Source organism: Chlamydotis macqueenii, chromosome 5, assembly GCF_036417535.1.
Source record: "Chlamydotis macqueenii isolate bChlMac1 chromosome 5, bChlMac1.mat, whole genome shotgun sequence".
Lineage (NCBI taxonomy): Eukaryota > Metazoa > Chordata > Aves > Otidiformes > Otididae > Chlamydotis > Chlamydotis macqueenii.
Window position 1 is genome coordinate 2,646,927 of NC_141560.1, and position 16,955 is coordinate 2,663,881.

General features: G+C 47.7%; 2 protein-coding genes across 5 annotated transcripts in view; both read left to right on the top strand.

Moving 5' to 3' along the window:
• The window catches only part of KLHDC1 (kelch domain containing 1), a 28,722-nt gene extending 25,558 nt beyond the window's left edge, over positions 1-3,164 (top strand). For both annotated transcript variants that reach the window (XM_086748728.1, XM_086748729.1), the window contains 3 exons: positions 1,387-1,471; positions 1,799-1,851; positions 2,187-3,164. In XM_086748728.1, coding sequence (XP_086604854.1) covers positions 1,387-1,471; positions 1,799-1,851; positions 2,187-2,358 — 310 coding nt within the window. In that variant the 3' untranslated portion in view covers positions 2,359-3,164. The remainder of the gene's footprint in view (positions 1-1,386; positions 1,472-1,798; positions 1,852-2,186) is intronic.
• Positions 3,165-3,570: 406 nt separating this feature from the next.
• Positions 3,571-16,686, top strand: KLHDC2 (kelch domain containing 2). Of its 3 annotated transcripts, none has more exons than XM_086749871.1 (14): positions 3,571-3,658; positions 5,159-5,326; positions 6,146-6,225; positions 7,412-7,529; positions 8,885-9,000; positions 11,207-11,288; positions 11,377-11,460; positions 13,426-13,506; positions 13,594-13,652; positions 14,002-14,111; positions 14,573-14,645; positions 15,637-15,724; positions 16,049-16,101; positions 16,353-16,686. In XM_086749871.1, exons 2-14 carry the CDS (start codon positions 5,171-5,173, stop codon positions 16,474-16,476), a joined length of 1,224 nt encoding a protein of 407 aa, XP_086605997.1. In that variant the 5' UTR covers positions 3,571-3,658; positions 5,159-5,170; the 3' UTR covers positions 16,477-16,686. The 3 variants fall into 3 exon arrangements, with proteins under 3 accessions (XP_086605997.1, XP_086605999.1, XP_086605998.1); XM_086749873.1 differs by having other exon boundaries at positions 3,573-3,611; XM_086749872.1 differs by lacking the exon at positions 3,571-3,658 and adding an exon at positions 4,945-5,071.
• Positions 16,687-16,955: the final 269 nt, after the last annotated feature.

The window sequence follows — 16,955 nt, forward strand, 5'->3', positions numbered from 1 at the left end:
TCATGACAGTGTAATTCCGTTATTCTAGTTGGAAGAGCTGTGTAAAAAAGGTTACATCAATTCAGCATCTGTATAATGTAAATAACTTGCTTTATTAGAATGTTTAGGTGATAAGTTAGAGCAGCTGTGAGAGGACGTAAACTCTGTCAGTCTGTAGAAAAAGCATCAGGTTGCGAGCTAGGATGTCAACACAGTCAAGGCAGGAAAGGCTTCCCAGTGTTCTGCGGTGATGAAGTCCAGGAGAGAGTTTTCGTTTTGCAGATAAGGCAGAGACAGATCTATCTACAGGTATGAGGAAGAGAAAAGGTGGGATACAGTTTAGCCTAAGGAGAACGGTGAATAATTACTGATGCGAATGGAGTAAGAAAGCGAGAACGTTTACTTTTGCATGGGATTTCTAGCGGTGCATTTTATTTTGGCTACGGAGATTAAAAGGGCCAGAGCTCTGGTGATAATCATCTTGTGATGCTTACTTCAGTGGTGATACACCAGTAGGAAAATTACAGATTTCGATCTGCCAGTAATAAAAAGTAAATCTAGCAAGGCGTGGCGGCTGAAGTAGCAGAACCTTCGTTAAAGCAAGATTACACAAGTCAGATTTTTGGGTTGATTTGTTTAGTTGGCTTTTTTTAATACCAAGTTCTTTTTTTTTTATGCACGACATATCTTAACTTGTGGGCGTGATGTAAGTAATTGACACGTAGAAAATGATCCCCAGGAATCTTTGGGGGAAGCAGAAACCGAAACAGGATAACGTATGTTCTGAAGCCCTCGTGCTAGCGTGCAGGGATGAGTCAGTACTGAAAACCCCACAGTCTTAAAGCCATTAGAGCTGTAGTTATGAATTAAAGAAATTGTGGAAAATTTTTAAAGGGGGGAAAAAAAAAAGGAGAAAGAAAAGCTGTTCTTGGCAAAAGCTTGTTTTGTACAGTTATTTTGTTTTCTAAAAATTTTCAACTGTAATGTTGTGTTGAAGTAGTGATAACACAAAGTAGATGTAACTAGAGTCAAATAATGACAACAATATATTGTCTTTGTGAAATGTAATCATTCAGCAAGATTCTCATGAGATGGATAGTCACATTGCTCTCTCCTTTTATATTGTTAAAGAAATGAGTAATATCATATTCTACGGTATTACGTTTTACCTCTGAAGGCTTTTGAAATAATGTCTTTGTCTTGGTTTTCTAAGAAGTAAGGGCTTGTGCGTGCATGGCTGCCTCTCCTTCCCGCGTACGTTTTGAATCAGTTGAGGGTAAAATATGAGTAAACTTACTGCTTCTCGGAAACCCTTAAAAACATTTAGATTGTAGATTTGTTTTGCTAATAGCACACAACTGGTTGCCGTCACTCGGTCGCTAACGCTGTTTATAATTTTATTTCTAGATTGTGGCACACAGCCTGCCTTGGAAAAGAAGGAGAAGTGCTGGTGTTCGGTGGAAGCAAAGATGACTTGCATTTCATGGACACGGTCAGTAAACTGAGCAATTGAAATTGAAATAAAATAAAGTTAATACAATTGCTGATATTACTGGGTTCATTCATAACATATGCTGTTAGGAGATGTGACCTTGGGTCCTCTTGGAAAGAATTTAGGAGGGATTTTTCCTTGTTAGGCTCATAAAAAGGAATTTGTTATTCAAATTGTTCATTAAAAAATTGTTTAGGGGTTATCAGTTTTAAATTCCGCATGTGGTAATAAATGTTACATTAATCTAGAAACCAGCAATATTTCTGAGATCAGCTGTTTGTCATTTTAATGTTTGTGTTTGTTTTTTTTTTTTCTCCTGTTGATCAGGGTCACTGCAGTGACTTGTTGATATTTCAGACTCAACCCTATTCACTGCTCAGGTGAGTTGAGGTTATCGGCACAAAGAGTCTAGTGTAAATCGGTACGGCACCGTGCTTTTACACACGGGTTTTAACCAGCTACTCCTACATAGGCAAGTAAAATATGAAATGACCTCCTCGGTAAGTATTTGAAGCACTCCGTGTGTGGCAATCCGTAGCAGTTTAAACGCTGGTGTGGTATAGGACTCTGTCCCGCACGTGCAAGCACAACGTGTGTAATGAACATTGCAAGCTTTTATTAGATATCTTAGAGATCACTTTTTTGTCTTTAGGTTATACACCATTTACTTAAATCTTCTCTTTTTTTTTTTCTTTCTTTTTTTCCCTTCTTTCAGGTTGTGTCTTGACTGCATTGGTAAGAATGCAACTCTCTTAGAGAACCAAATCCCATGCTTGCCATCGAAACTTTTGCAGCAGGTGCTGAAAAAAATAACCTTCTGGGCTGCAGTTAACCACCGGCAAGAGAAAAAAGCTGAAACGGAAAGACAAAGTCAACTAAACACATGAACAATGGCAACAAAACTGTGGAACGCTTTGGTTTATTTACAGCGTACAGCAAAGTCTTTTGTTAGTGAACTCTACCAGTGCTACGGAACAACTGTATGTTAAGCTGAGTTTCTGAGTGAAGTTTGAGAACAAAGAAATCCTTTTTATGGAAGTCTCTTGTTTTCTGCATTATAGAAAACTGATAAAACTTAATTTGTATATATTGTTAACTTCTGCTGTTGTGGTCTTAATGAGACAGTCCATACAACTTGTTCTTTTTGAAGGTGGCAGATGATACAAAATGTTTTCAGTTGGATAAGTTAAAAATCTTACTACGGCCTTATCACATCAGCCTTTCTGAAAAGATAAAATTAGTTCAACACAGTGTCTTTGGAAGATTGACACCTGTCAGTCTTGAGAAAGGTGACTAATTTGCTCTACACCACTAAGGCTTGATTGTTTGATTCCACCAGGCTCTCTCATCTGGCCGTCTCGTCAAACGACGGAGCCAGACCTCTTAATTGAAGTAGGAAAATCAATAAGCTGACCGTGGAACTTGAAAAAAAGCTGCCGTCGGCAGCATCACCGTTCGGATAGGAAAGCTTACGTGCAGTTCGTAATAGGGTTTTACTGTTTCTGTAACCAATGAGTCCTTTTTGAAATAGGTTGTATAGTGTATTTTGGATGTGTAAAGTTTATATTTAATTCTTGTTTAAAAAAAAATGCTTATTTATTGTTTAAAAAGAGCATATGTAGTTACTTGCTATTTTTCTGTTTCGAATACTTAGTTAACAGGAACACAGTCATTAAAATTTTATAGAGTTGAACTGAGGCCCATTTTGACTAGTTTTTGACATTTTTAGTGTCTGCAAAACTTCATTGGGGAAAGGAGGACTGTCATAGAGGGCAGTTTTGTGACAGGGTATTGGAGCAGAGCCATAACTCTATGCGCTGAACTTTTAAGCAAATAATTTTGTGTTCGGTGCCTTTTTTTTTTTTTAACGGAATTGCGCTCTCCCGGTTAACGCGGTTTTCTTTTTGACCGAAAAAAAAAAAAAAAAAAAAAAAATCCCTGTCGGCCCCATGGTTTTCTTCCGGGGAGGTGCGGGTAACAGCCCCGGCCCCGCTCCTCGGGCCTTCCCCCGGTCACAGCAACGGCAGCACGGAGCCCGCCTCCCCGGCGGCGGGCCGGGCCTCGCGCCGCGCCTGGGCGGGGCTGCGCCTGCGCGGCGCTGCCGGAAGCGGCGGATGTTGACGCCGCGCGGCCCGCGGAGGTGAGGGAGGGGGCGGCCGCGGCCTCCGCCCCGCCACCGCCACCGCGGTAGGGCCCGGGGAGCTGGAGGGGAGGGGGGGGGGCGAGGCGGCTCGGCGGGGCGCGGGTCTGCGGGCCGAAGGCCGAGGTGGGGTTGGGTTGGGGCGGGCGGGGGGGGGGGTGGTTAGCGGGCCTGGTGAGCGCAGCGGCGGCGCGGTGCCCTGCGCGGGGGCCCGTGTCACGCGTGTGTCCCGCCGGGGCTCGACACGGGGGGGTCCTGAGGGGTGGGGGCAGCCCGGGGGGCTGGGAACTGCGGTGACGTGTGAGAAGTGTGACAGCGCGGGGCTGAAAAATGCCTGAAGGGGGACGGTTGTCCAGTGCGTCTTAGGTTGTTAAAAAAAAAATGAAAATAAAAACGCTTGTCAGCGGGGAGAGGTCAGTGAAAATGTGCTTAGTTTGAAGCAGGCAGATGTCACTGAGCTGTGGGTAGGGCTTAATAATTTAAAGCGTAATTAAGGCTCAGAAATAAACTACGGAAGGTGGTGTAGCGTCTCCGTCGTTGGAGCGTTCAGAGGAAATGGGAATCTGTCAGGAGCGGCGTAGGTGTCGAGGGTTTTCTGTGAGTGCAGGTTTGATCATCGCATTAAAGCTCCTTTTCACTTCTCCCGCTTTGCCTGGTTGCACAAAGCCATTGCTTGAGCTGTCCAGCCTCCCTGACCGTTTGCTCTGTGTCTGAAAATCATCGTGTGGTGACGGTGTCACCCCGTAGCTGTAGGAAGGCTACAGGCAGAGGCGATTGGGAACGGCTCCTAGCTGGCAAGTGATTTTGGCTTTTCGGGGGTCCCCCTGCTCCACTGCAGGCTGAGGCAGAGCACGGAGGCGGCTCGCGGGATGACCTGGCAGGGCTGACTTCAGCGTCTCCTCCTGGCTCGATTCCTCCCACAGCTGGGGCTTTGGATTACCAGTGACCCCAGCGACAGCCTGGCCCTGGGGCTCCCGGCGTGCCAAGCCCCGCCGTGGAGGCTGCTCTCACCCCTGAGCCGCACGGAGGAGTGCGCGTAGCTGGTGTCTTTCCTGGGTTTTGGCCTTTTGCGTGCTGGCGTGATTTGGAGCGGGGGGGTTGGTTTTGTGGGGTTTTTTTTTTAGGATAAGGAACACATCTTGCGTTTAACAGCTGTGGGAAGGGTTGTGTGAGAGACTGGGCTTAGGCAGCCCAAGCCTGAAAAGCTGCAGGAGTTTTCACATTTGTGACCACCATGCTGTAAGCAAAGCTTTCAGATTTATTCCATTGTGCCTGGGTTTTTGATCATCAATTAATTTATTTACAGATAAGCCTGATTTTTTTTTTTAAATAGAGACCTTGGCTTAAATTGGCAACCGAAACAATTAGAAATTACACACAACTGAGGAATCTCCATCTGAAACTTTCTTGACTGACGGGATAACTTCTTCCACTGAAACATCATTGCGAAGGGAACACCAGTGTGTAGTTTCTCTTTTTTTTTCCCTCTGGTGGTTTCCCCTGCTGGTTTTCAAAGCCCCAAACCGTGTGTTATTCTGTGCACGTAGCACTGTATCGAAATGGCCGATGACAACGAGGACCTGCAGGCAGATGAAGAGCTCCCGGCTCCGGCTGAGGACAGCTTTGAGCAGCTGGAGAACGACAGCCCCGCTGAGCGCAGCGGGCACGTGGCAGTCACCGATGGACGCTGCATGTACGTCTGGGGAGGCTATAAGGTACGCCGCTCTCCTTGTTCGCGAAGCCTTCTGCCACCCATGGTGCTGGTAATTACGTCCCATTAGTTTAGGAGTGACTCTGTAAAATTATCCCTCCTCCGGAAAGAGAAAAGCTCCAGATCTCAAATTAGAATGCGACGTTTAAGAGTTTTGAAATATCAAAATAAAGCATGAGAGTTAGATGCAGATCTTGGCAAACGGATGACTTCCGTGGGACGCATGGTGGTGTTTGCCTGTGTCGACTCACGTGTCTGCTGGAAGAGAAGGAAGTGCTGTCTGATTTGAAATGCGCACCGTGCTAAACGGTGCTGTTACTGACAGCTTTATCAGCACAACTATATGTGGCATGTTAACGATCGCGGGTTGATTATTTATCGCACTGTGTACTGCAAGGAGAACCAAGTCATTTTACAATTTTGACAGGAATGAAGATGAATTGTCAGGGAACTCGGTAAATAAGTTGGTAGCTCAAGGCAGCGTCGGTGCATTGTTCTGGTGGCGTCATGCTGGGGGTGAGGGAACTAAAAAGGAAATTTTGGCTCATTCCTGCACCCTAGATATCCTGCTTAGGCTGCGAAAAGGAGGTTTAACTTCCACTTACTCCAATCTCTGGCTCTGCCGGGAGCTTGTCTGGTGCCCGCAGGAGCTAAAATGTGCAGGTGAGAGCTACAGCAGTGTGGCAGCGTGAGTTAACAGCTCCTGCTGTTTTCTGTTCCGTGATTAGGTCTCTGAGGGGGTGTGAACATTCACAGGAGTCTGTAATTTACTATCTCAAGCATCCTTCTGATGGTGCTTTCTCTTTTCTGACCTGTTCTGCAGAATGCCCAAGTTAGGGGATTTTATGACTTCTATCTGCCGAGAAATGAGATATGGATCTACAACATGGAAACTGGAAGATGGTACAGTAAATAATTAACTTAATTGTTTTTAGGGGGAAAAAAAAAGATGAATTCTTAAATGGGTAGAGAAAGCATCCTGAGGGTCTGTGAACAGAGAGAGAATTCCCTGATCTCTTTGTTCCCACCTGTCGAACTAGTGCATAAACCTGTAAAATGTTTCCAAATACGATTTTTTTCTGTGAAAACAACAGATGTGTTTTCACAGGGCGAAGTAGGAAAGGCAGCTTGTACAGGGGTGTGTGACCGACAGTATGAGGTGTTTTGAGGTGCCTGGTAGAGGACAGAGCACCTGAAAATTGTATTTGTACCACTTTTCGTAGAATCACAGAACAGTTCGGGTGGGAAGGGACCTTCAAAGCCCACCCAGTCCAACCCCCCTGCCAGGAGCAGGGACATCTCCAACCAGATCAGGTTGCTCAGAGCCCCGGCCAACCTGGCCTGGAATGTTTCCAGGGATGGGGCATCCACCGCCTCTCTGGGCAACCTGTTCCACTTTTGACTACAGTGGTGCGTTGGTGAGGGAACCCGTACCAAGCTTTCTACTTGTTGTCCTTTCAAGAAGTTGTTTTTAGATGTTAATAAAGCCAAAGAAACAACTGTGTCATCTTAGATCATTGGGAGCCTGGAAGTTGGGTGAATCCTGTGTGCCTGAGAACGGAATCCAGCGCTCCGGTTTGGTAGCTAGCCAGGGCCTTGCGCTGCAAGGGCACGTCCCCTCAGCGCTCTGAAGAAAGCGCAATGTCAGCAGCGCTTCCAGTTTTTTCTGCAGTTAGGGAGAGCCCTGGACGTGGGCTGGAAGCTCAACTCTGTGGTTATAATGTTTACAACCATTAAAAATCCCGTAGCACGATAGAACCCTTCAGTTTAGAGAGGTGCATCCTCTTTGCCTGAGGATCTTTCTGGGATTTGGAACGTGAAAGGCATGCCGGACTCCTGAACTGGGCAGACGGGATTCCTCCCGCAGAAAGCACACGGTAATTCAATTGCCTTTTCCCCAGCCCCTCTGTCATACCAGGTTAGCGCTGGAAATTGTTCCACCTGCAGGGCTGTGAGGAACTCGTCACTCAACGGTCCACAGAGACCTGTCGTAATTAAAAACATACTGGTCGTGCTATGAAATTCCACTGCAGATAAAATCGTTATTGTTCATTCTTATCAGATAAAATCTTTGAAATTGTGCTTCTAGGAAGAAGAGTAAAACAGAGGGGGATGTTCCGCCTTCCATGTCCGGGAGCTGTGCCGTGTGTGTAGACAGAGTGGTGTACCTGTTTGGAGGACATCACGCACGAGGCAACACAAACAAGGTTAGCAATTTAACGGTAAACGCCTCCTCACAAATAAATTTCTCCTCATTCGCTTTGATTTCCATTTTTTATAAACGAGAGGTGGCCTTTTCGATTAATTAAAATCCATCCAGAGTAAGAAATGCATAATCTTAACAAGTCAAGGAAATATTTTCTTCTGAGTGCCTGGACAGGTTGGATCTCGTGTCAGAGCTTGGGAGTTAGTGAGAGGGGATGCTGAGCGTGTATCCAGTCACTGTGTCCTCCATGGCTTCTGCAGCATAACATTTTAATCTGCTGACTGTACCTCCGCCTCCGGGAAGCAGATAACCAGCGTTCCCATCCTGTCAGCGGCTTGCCCGGATTGAACTAATTGAGGCCGTGTTCTTTTTGTGCTTGCCGGAGAAGCTTTCACTAGCAAAATCTGGTGCTTCCCGCTTGGATTTTTTTTTTTCCACGCAGGTGATTAGCTGGCTGACTTCCAGCGTATTCATTTCTCAGATTACACGAGGTTAGTAAAACAGGTCAGCCTTCAGCCCCGCATCGTTTCACGTGGCGATTGCACTCTGGTAGCTTTACACCGCTGAAGAAACACCGCGACCTGTGATTTGTTCCGGTTGCAGTTCTTGAGCAGTTCACCCCGTAAATTGTATCGCATTGGTGCCTCTGAGTTTGCTTCTTTTGAAAGGTGGGAGTTTCCAGAGTTCGCTGGAATAATATCAGGAGGTGATTTGTAACAGCTCTGTGGTTGTTTGAAATGTTATTCCCCTCTGGAGTCTCTGATAATATTTTCTGATGTCCTGGAGGTGTGGTTTAAATTCGTTTTGGCCTCGCTCTGAAGTATAAACTGCAAGTAGCTTGGTGCAATGCTTGCTAGCAGCCTGAAACAAAGAACGTTTTTATAAAGTGACTTGCTTCCTTCCTGCTGCTGTGATGTTGTTACCTTTTGGTTAGTTTATATATCTATATCATTGTTTCTCTCCGTGTAAAATGCTGTTGCACACAGAGAAGGGATAATACCATAAAAACCACTTTTTAAAAAAAACTATATATTTTTTTTTTTAATTGTAAGACAATTGCTACTTTGTATAGAGCTTCACTGTATCCCAGGTCAGCTTTGGGATGGTAAAACTCAATGTCCATAGTCCTGTTGCTTTTGTAAAAAAATGCTTGGAGCTTGAGTCTGCAACAAGATAAGGATCTTCGGGTCCGTATTTTGTTCCAAACATTGTCAGTGCTCTGTGCACCTAGGAAAATAACTGAAAAAGTGTTTCTGTACCGGTACATGCTAATTAGAAGTTAATATTTTAACATCAGTCAGACTTAAGCTTTACGCTAACTGTGTGGGTAAAAAAAAATCTTTTTATTTTCTACAGTTCTACATGTTAAATTCCAGATCCACGGACAAAGTGCTGCAGTGGGTCAGAGTAGAGTGTCAGGGGGTACCCCCTTCATCAAAGGACAAACTTGGCGTTTGGGTTTACAAAAACAAGTAAGGCTCCAGCTACAAAGTCAGCACAGCTGTCCTTGCGCGTGTGTTTGCTTTTAATCACTCTTAGTCGTGTCGTTGTTGTGTCTTTTTGTTTGAACAAGAGCTGCAGAAGGAATTCTTGCCTGCAGCACATCTGCACTTCAGGAACGTGCTAGATTTCTCCCCCGCCAGCCTTTTAAAACTGCTCTGTCCTTCAACTGTTGATAAGTGAAAAAAGTCACTCCCCGTTTGAGTATTTGTAAGCTGCAAGGTATCTGTGTGAGTCACAATCCAAAATATAGACTGATGCAGGCAGATCCTCCGCGGTGTGCTCTCCGTACATCGCTTTAGAGACACTGCGTCGTGGTTGCAGCCTCATTCCTCTTGGCAGCTGCACCGGGAATTACTCTTTGCAGAAGCCTGTTCTGGGGTTCCCCCTGTCACACAAAATGCGATCTTTTGCTCACGTCCTGTGGGACAGCTTGCATTTCTCTGACAGTTGCAGAGCAGGAAGCTGTTTGAATCTTAAAATTGTGTGTGGCTTTTTCAGCAATGCACATGCTTAATTCCGTGTGTTTTGTGCAGCCAGCACAAGGAATGTGCTAGGTGAGTTGCTGTTGGTGTTACCCGATTCCCTGTGTTGGGATAGTGGCCCAGAGATGCCAGAAGGCCCTTTGGCACTGCAAACCTTGGAAAAGATGAGGAAGACAAGGAGAAGGTGTTGAAGCCAGATGAGCTGACGTTCAGAGCATTGCCTTGCACCCTCCTCCCCCGTTCAGTTAGCGTAGTGCTCGTTCCCTCGGCAGGGAGCTGGGTGACGAGGTTGTCCCAGCCTTCCGGCACTGGAGGACAAACTGAGGAGAGCCCCTGTTGTGTAGGTAGGTCAGTCTCCTGCCGAAACAGGCTTCCTGTATCCCAGCTGCTCAGTGAATTATCTCAAGGGAGATCAGGGGCTTTTGGATTTTCTTGGAGCTCAGGAGGCTGACTTTCTCAGAGGGTTCCTGGCTTCCAGAGAACAGGACTCCAAAATGGTCTGCCACCGGTGACAGCCCCTTGCTGGGGAAGCTGGAAAGGCTGATCCCCGCGGAGCAAAGCCCTCCGCAGGCTGTGGGCAGTGCTGCCAGCGTGCGTGATGCCCGGGGCTGAGGAGGTCTGATGCACGAGGTGAGGGTCAGGAGCCTCTAGTTTTTTGGTCACAACTGGTGAGGGTTACAGGTTCGTAACTGGGGCAGGACAGCACAACTGGTCTTAACTCTACCCTTTCTGGCTCTGCGGAGGCAGAGGAGATCAGGGATGCTCCCTGTCCTTGTGTTTGGTGATTTTGGTGTTTAACACTGCAGATCGCTGTGCTGCTTTGTCCGTTACACGGTATTTGCTGTGTTATTCGCTGTGGAGACTCATGAAAGGCAGGAAGTTGCCCGAGGTGCTAGTTTTGAGATTCTTGAGGAGGAGAGAAAGCGTCCTGTTACGGTACGTGATGTGATCGGTTTAGATGTGAATCCGCGCAAGGCTGGAGTTGTGGGTGTTTAGTGAGGTGGTGTAGGTTGTTTTCTGTTAGTGCATCGTTCAGTAAGAATGTCTGGCAAAATTTTATTAGTTTCCAATTTGTGCTAAAACCCAAATATAAAACTTAAAGGTAAATTACATTGTAAAAATCAAAAAGAACAGTAAAAACAGATGAGTGGCTGCTCAGAGTAACTGTTCTTCTGGCTTTGAAGCAAAATGCAGCAAGTACAGAGGAAAATGTCTTCCTCCCCCAAAATTAAAAACTCCCCAGGCAGTGCCCGAGCTGTAGTGCTTTGTAGCATCCGTGAACATCTCGGGCTTAGGGAAGATGGGCAGAGGGCTTGGAAGGGGCGAAGGCGGCAGCCTGCAGAAGTAAACACCTGTAGCTGCTGCGTGGGAGCCCCGGTAGCGAAGGCTGAAGCGCGGTGACCGGGCGGCAGGCCTGCTAGCTTCACACATTTGGAACCGGAGCGAAGCTTGGAAGCCTGAGGCCTGGGAAACGGCTCCAGAGGGATTGAATGCGGGCGGTAGGGTCGATGAGGCGAGAAGCAGGGCCCCACACCTGGAAAACTTGCACTGTAGGCATATTGGAAGTAAGGAAGCCAAAGGAGCTCCCCTGGTTTTCCTGCCTTCTGTTTGAGCACAGCCTTTACAGAACTTTAATTTGTAGCGACAGGCGTGACAGCATTTCTAATAGATCTCGGTGCATCTTTTGTTTCAGGCTGATATTTTTTGGAGGCTATGGTTATTTTCCTGAAGGGGAGCAACGGGGAACTTTTGAATTTGATGAAACCTCTTTCTGGGTGAGCAAACCTTGAAGTAATTTCTATCGAAACTTTAATATTTGATGAGTCCTTGTTAAAACCTGTTGCTTGTTTAATATTTTTAAAGAATTCAGGTCTTCCTAGAGGGTGGAATGACCACGTGCATGTTCTGGACACTGAAACTTTTACTTGGAGCCAGCCCATAACTACGGTAAGTATTCTCTTACGTCAGTTGTTTTAAGTTTCAGCTCTTAAGAAATGTGTGCGCCGGGTGCCGTATCTCTTCTAGCATCCTGGGAGAAGTAAGAATGGCTGCTAGGCCTGAGTGCACCGCTTTAGTTTGCGTTGAGTTAGAAGAGGGCGCTGCTGAAATGGCAGTTAACAGTGGCCTGTCCGCGGTGTGCTCCATCAGCTTGCAGTATGAAGCTGCCTTAACCTGTTGTATCTCGCAGGGGCTCCTGTCTCTAGTCTCTATCTCCCTGGCGTTATTTTACAAGATGTGGTTAACTGTCTGCAAGGAAGAAGCACAGAAATTCACCCAAAATACATTTTTCTGCTTTCCTGCTGCACCTTGCAGCCTTGTTTACGTGTCACCTGTCGTTAACTGCCAAGTGTTTAGCTGTCAGGCGCTCTGATCTGCCTTCTTCGGAATACAAACCAGCCCCTACATGCCAGGAGTTGGAAAAGATGGAAGAGCGCTCCGAAATACCTAGTGCTAGCTAGCAGGAGGGCGTGAGAAATGCCCCGCAGGGTCCCGAGACGGGGACTCCTCAAAGGGACTGCGTGGAGCTGATCTTGTCTCGGCGCTGCTGGCTGAGTTTGTTTGCTCCGTGGGATGAATCACGGGCTGGTGACTGAGCGCCGCTCGCTCTAGCTCTGGCTGGCGGGAAGCGCCGTGTCTGCAGCACTGCTGGTTTCTGCTGGTCTGGGATGTGAATTCTGATCCAAGCAGGGGAGGAAAGCTGGCCAGGAGCTAAAGCTTAGGACTGCGTGACCAGAGCTCTCTTCCCTTCTGCGCTTCCTGAGCGCGCTGTCTGAATTCCCCGTCCCTCGCTCTCTTGCCAGCGAAGTGTGTCTGTCCATTTCTCTCCTACACACGGCTCTGTGAGGTGGCATTGGCTTGTGTGTGAGCCTTACCCACAGCGTGCTTGCAGGGGAGGGACTGTGAAGAGAGGAGTTTGAAACTCTGTTGGTAGAATTAGCCTTGGAAGGAGCCCCTCAAAATAAAAATTACCAGTAGCGTTCTTGAGGCCATTTAAACTGAATTCAAACCGTTCATTTACTTAGGTCCCCTCTCCTCTCCAAAAACAGGAAACTTGCCTTTTATTTTGATCTCTCTTCATCTTTTTTCCTGCTGCGTTGCTTGCTTTCGTGCTTCAGTGGCATCGTGCTCGTGGGGAGCTCAGGAGTTTTCTGTCGTCCTCGCTGTAATGTGATGGTTTGGTCCGTTTCTCTTGGGCGCTGGGTTCCGCTCAAAACAAACCAAAACACTCCGTGATCACAAATAGGCACCCTTTGAAGCGTCCCAGAAATATTCAGGAACAGGCAGATGGAGTGATACTGCCCAGAACTGCAGGAAATGAAATCTGAGCTAAGTCCTTGTTCAGATTGCCAAAGAATTGCTTTGTCGTACTGCGTGCAGATGTCAAAAATTTCAGAAGTAACTCAAGAAAAATGCCGTTCCACGATTCATTGTCTCATTTACAGTCTGAGCTCTTCTGTGACTGTCTGAACCCCCTTCTAAAAGCAAAATTTGTATCTCGACACTTAAAAGAGGAAAAAAAACGACCACTGATTTTTAATGAGTTTTCTGATCTTCCATCCATCAAAAAAAGCAAGTTTCTGCACACAGAATGACTTACTGGATGTTTTTTCACTCTCTGTTCCTTGTTGGCCTTAAATGTGACTTCAGCTCAGCCTTTCATCTCCCTGGGTAACTGACTTGTGGAACTGTCAGACCTTGCTTTGCCTTGAGTGCGCTGTCCACGTGAGCTCTCCTGGGAGGCCTGAGAGGAGCCGGGCCCTGCCCCATAGCTGTGCGTGATGGGCATCTTCAGCCCAGCTCCTCTTTGCCTCACCTGCTGCCAGTTTCTGGTGAAAACAGCATTTTATTTTTTTTTTTTTTGTTAACGTATTGAATAAACTCACCTTCTTATTTCACCTCTTCTTTTCCCAGGGTAAAACTCCGTCCCCACGAGCAGCTCACGCCTGTGCTACGGTTGGGAACAGAGGCTACGTGTTTGGAGGCAGATACAGAGTAAGCCCCAGCCCGGTTTAACCGGGTTAAAACCGGGTTTACTGCGACCTGAACGGAGTACCGCAACCACGTTCTGCTTTGTTGTAGGAGTCCAGAATGAACGATCTGTACTACCTGAATCTGGATACGTGGGAGTGGAATGAAATGTAGGTGCTACGGCTCGAGTTCTTTGGTTTGTAAAGCAATGTGAAGCTGCCAGTTTATTAATTTCTAATAATTCTAGTGGAACTTGGTAAACTCCAGCAGGTAAGTAAACTCAGGTAGAACTGATCCTCCTGATCAGTAGCTGGCTCCTGCTGTCAGGCTTTTTAAAGTGTTGATACGGGTAGAATGCTTTTACTGTCTCTAACGAAATTAAACTTGTTATTGGCTCATGAATGATACGCACTACGAAGTGTCATCCTTCACATATCTGAAAAATAATTAGGACAGAAAAGAGCAGCAGTATTTTGTCGCAGCGCATGTGTAATTCACGGTGCTTTTATTGAAATACAGAATCACGCAAGGCGTTTGCCCCGTCGGCCGATCGTGGCATTCTTTAACACCGATTTCCTCAGATCATCTCTTCCTCTTTGGAGGATTCACCACGGACAAGCAGCCATTAAGTAAGTCGTTCCAAAAGGACTTTGTGTTGCCTCTGTGCTCTTAAACAGCTGTCCAGAGACCCACGAACTATTGCCTCGTCACCTTAAATTCTTTCTAAATTGCTTCCGTGCATTTGTGATCCACTTCCGTATGGACAACAGCTCATTTCCTGGGGTAGGAGTCACTGAGTGTGTGAGATGCTATTACATTTTTAGAGCCAATTAATTTCTGTGTCTGATGCAAATTGCAATTAGTAAGAGCTTTACAGTTCTCCGTCTTTCCCTTCTGACTTCGCTCCCATAAACCACGATTAAACACCCGTTTCCAAACGGGTCGCCCAGTGTTTCATAAAGTTTTCCCTAAAATACGTTATTTATTTAAGAACAAAAGTGGACCGTGTCACACCAGAGTACAGGTGTGTCGCAGGAAACGTGAAAACTGACAAAGCGCTGTTTGTATTTGGGGTTCTGCTTCTTTTCAGGTGATGCTTGGATTTATTGTATCAGCAAGAACGAGTGGATACAGTTTGAGCATAACTACTCTGAAAAGCCAAGGTACAGTAGTCGCTTTCCCCAAAAATTCCTAAAAAAGAATGAGGAAGTGTTTAACGTTGGCTGTCAAAGAGAGGACACGCGTTCCTCTTTACAGCACTCATTTTTCTGAACGCTCCAAATGCCCCCGGGGCGCGGGGGTACTGAATGCGCGCAGAATGCGAGGGGAGTACCGGCGCTGGAGGTGGGGTACAGCTCAGCGTTCGTGGAGCCGCAGGGAGCTGGGGGCTTTAGGGTTTGATCTCCTGGCTGCAGCGGTGTCTGAGCTGCCAGCGCTAACTGCAGCCTGTGTTCTTGCGCTGCCACCAAACCCGACGCTGGTGTCGCTGCTTTGAGCATCCTCGCTGGTGGCCAGCGTGCACGCCCAGGATATTTTTGTCTTCCTCCTGAGCACATTAGAGACGATGAGCTGCAATTTAAAAGCAGCAGAACTGCTGTGATGCATGTATTTGGCATTGAAAACACTCGCGTCATGTCAGTGACTGTGATCCGTCTGGCTGGGGAGGTGTTCTGATGGAGCTGAAATGAGTTACAGCAACGCCGCCTCCTGACCTGCGCCCCTTGGCCTTGCTCTTGCTGCTGGTGAGGATGAGGAGGGGTCAGTTTTCCTGGGGCAGTAGCGAGGCTGAGCTGCGGCCCCCCACCTGCCCTTCCCTCCTTTGGGGCAGCAGGACAGGGCCGCGTTGCTGCTGAGCACACGCGTGAGACAAATCGATTCCCTAGGTCTGGGGGGACGATGTAAAATCTGACTTGTTTGTTCACCCTTCTGCCTCGAGCGGGACATGAAAATAAAGTTTGTGCGAGCAGATGATGGCAGCCCTCCGCCAGAAGCGACGGCCCTGTGGGTTTCACACAGGCCTGCACTTGCAGGCAGCGTGCCGCTGAGCCCCGCAGCTCCGCTCCAGCCGGCACGCCTTTAAATACAAATCCTGAACATGCTCGGGTTTGTTTTGGTTTTTTTTTTGTTTAACGCAGTGCCGACTTCTGTTTCTAGGCTGTGGCACACCGCTTGCGCAAGCGAAGAGGGAGAGGTGATTGTCTTTGGGGGCTGCGCCAACAACTTACTCGCCCACTCTAAAGCTGTAAGTTTATTTTGAGCTTTCCCTTCCCGTGCAGCCCGGCCCTTCCTGCAGGAGCCGCGGTGTCTTAGCGCTCCGGCGCGTGCGAAACGCTCGTAGTCGGCTGCGTGGTCTCGTGAGGGCTGACAAAGGTGCATGAACAAAGCTTGAAGGGGAAATGTTTTGCTGCTTTTCTGGAAACCAGGCCATTGTTCATGATGTAAACACTCAGCCTCTCCCGCCCCAGAGCCGTGCTGTTTGTCTTCCTTCCCAGGGCCCTGCCTGGTTTGGCTCCTGCCGCAATAACGTGAGTTCGCGTAACCAAACTGCTGCTCTCTCCCTCCGCAGGCTCACAGCAACGAAATACTTGTGTTTTCTCTGCAACCACGATCTCTTGTCAGGTAAGAAAGCCAGACTTCAACGTCAAACTGCCCTGTCTCCAGCTAAGACAAGTAGCGCAGGGTTACCACCAGACGTGTTTCTTACATTTTTTTTAAAAAATACTTGAAAACATTTCTTTCCCTAAAGGCTGCTGAAGGAACAGCAGCCAGTTACGAGGGGACAGAGCAAGACTCCTTTCAGCAGCTGTAAAGAGCGCGCGTAGCTTGCGGCCCGCGGTGGTGCTGACCCGGCCGTGTTTCCCTCTCCCAAGGCTGTGCCTGGAAGCAGTCATCTGCTTTAAGGAGATGCTGGCCAGCTCCTGGAATTGCCTCCCCAAGCACTTGCTGCACAGCGTCAATCAGCGGTTTGGAAGCAACAACACCTCGGGCTCCTGAGCCCTCCGCAGCCCCCCGAGCGAGCCGGGCACGGCCGCGCCGTTCCGAGATGTAATGATCGTACCGCGTGTGGCAAGCATTAAACCTGTATAGTTCATTAGCTGTAGCGGTGTCGGTAGCTGCTTCTTGCCTTTCAGTTGCATGTGAATGGCCTAGAGAACCTATTTTTGTGTAAAGATGTTTGCAATAAATGTATTTAATGCAAGTGGAGACGCATCCTGTGCCTAAGCTAAAACTAGCTCTGGGTTTATCCACCCTGAAGCGCGTGAGGGCCAGCCCCAAGCGAGAAGCTGGGGGGTGCACGTGTGGAAATGCGCGTTAGCGGGTCCCCAGTCGGGGACCTGAGGGGCTGAGGCGCGGCCTGACCCTTGAGCAGCGTTGCTCTGGTCTAGGCTGACCAGTGCTGTGAGGGGGGAGCCGTCCCGTTCTAGTCTGCAGCGTTAGGAACCTGCTTGACACTTTGCCACAAACGCTTAAGA

Excerpts from the sequence above, each read along its gene's own strand:
- KLHDC2 (XM_086749871.1), top strand. The coding sequence starts at position 5,171 with ATGGCCGATGACAACGAGGACCTGCAGGCAGATGAAGAGCTCCCGGCT. Across the intron at positions 9,001-11,206 it reads GTTTGGGTTTACAAAAACAA|GCTGATATTTTTTGGAGGCT; the intron begins GTAAGGCTCCAG and ends CTTTTGTTTCAG. Across the intron at positions 14,646-15,636 it reads AACTACTCTGAAAAGCCAAG|GCTGTGGCACACCGCTTGCG; the intron begins GTACAGTAGTCG and ends TTCTGTTTCTAG.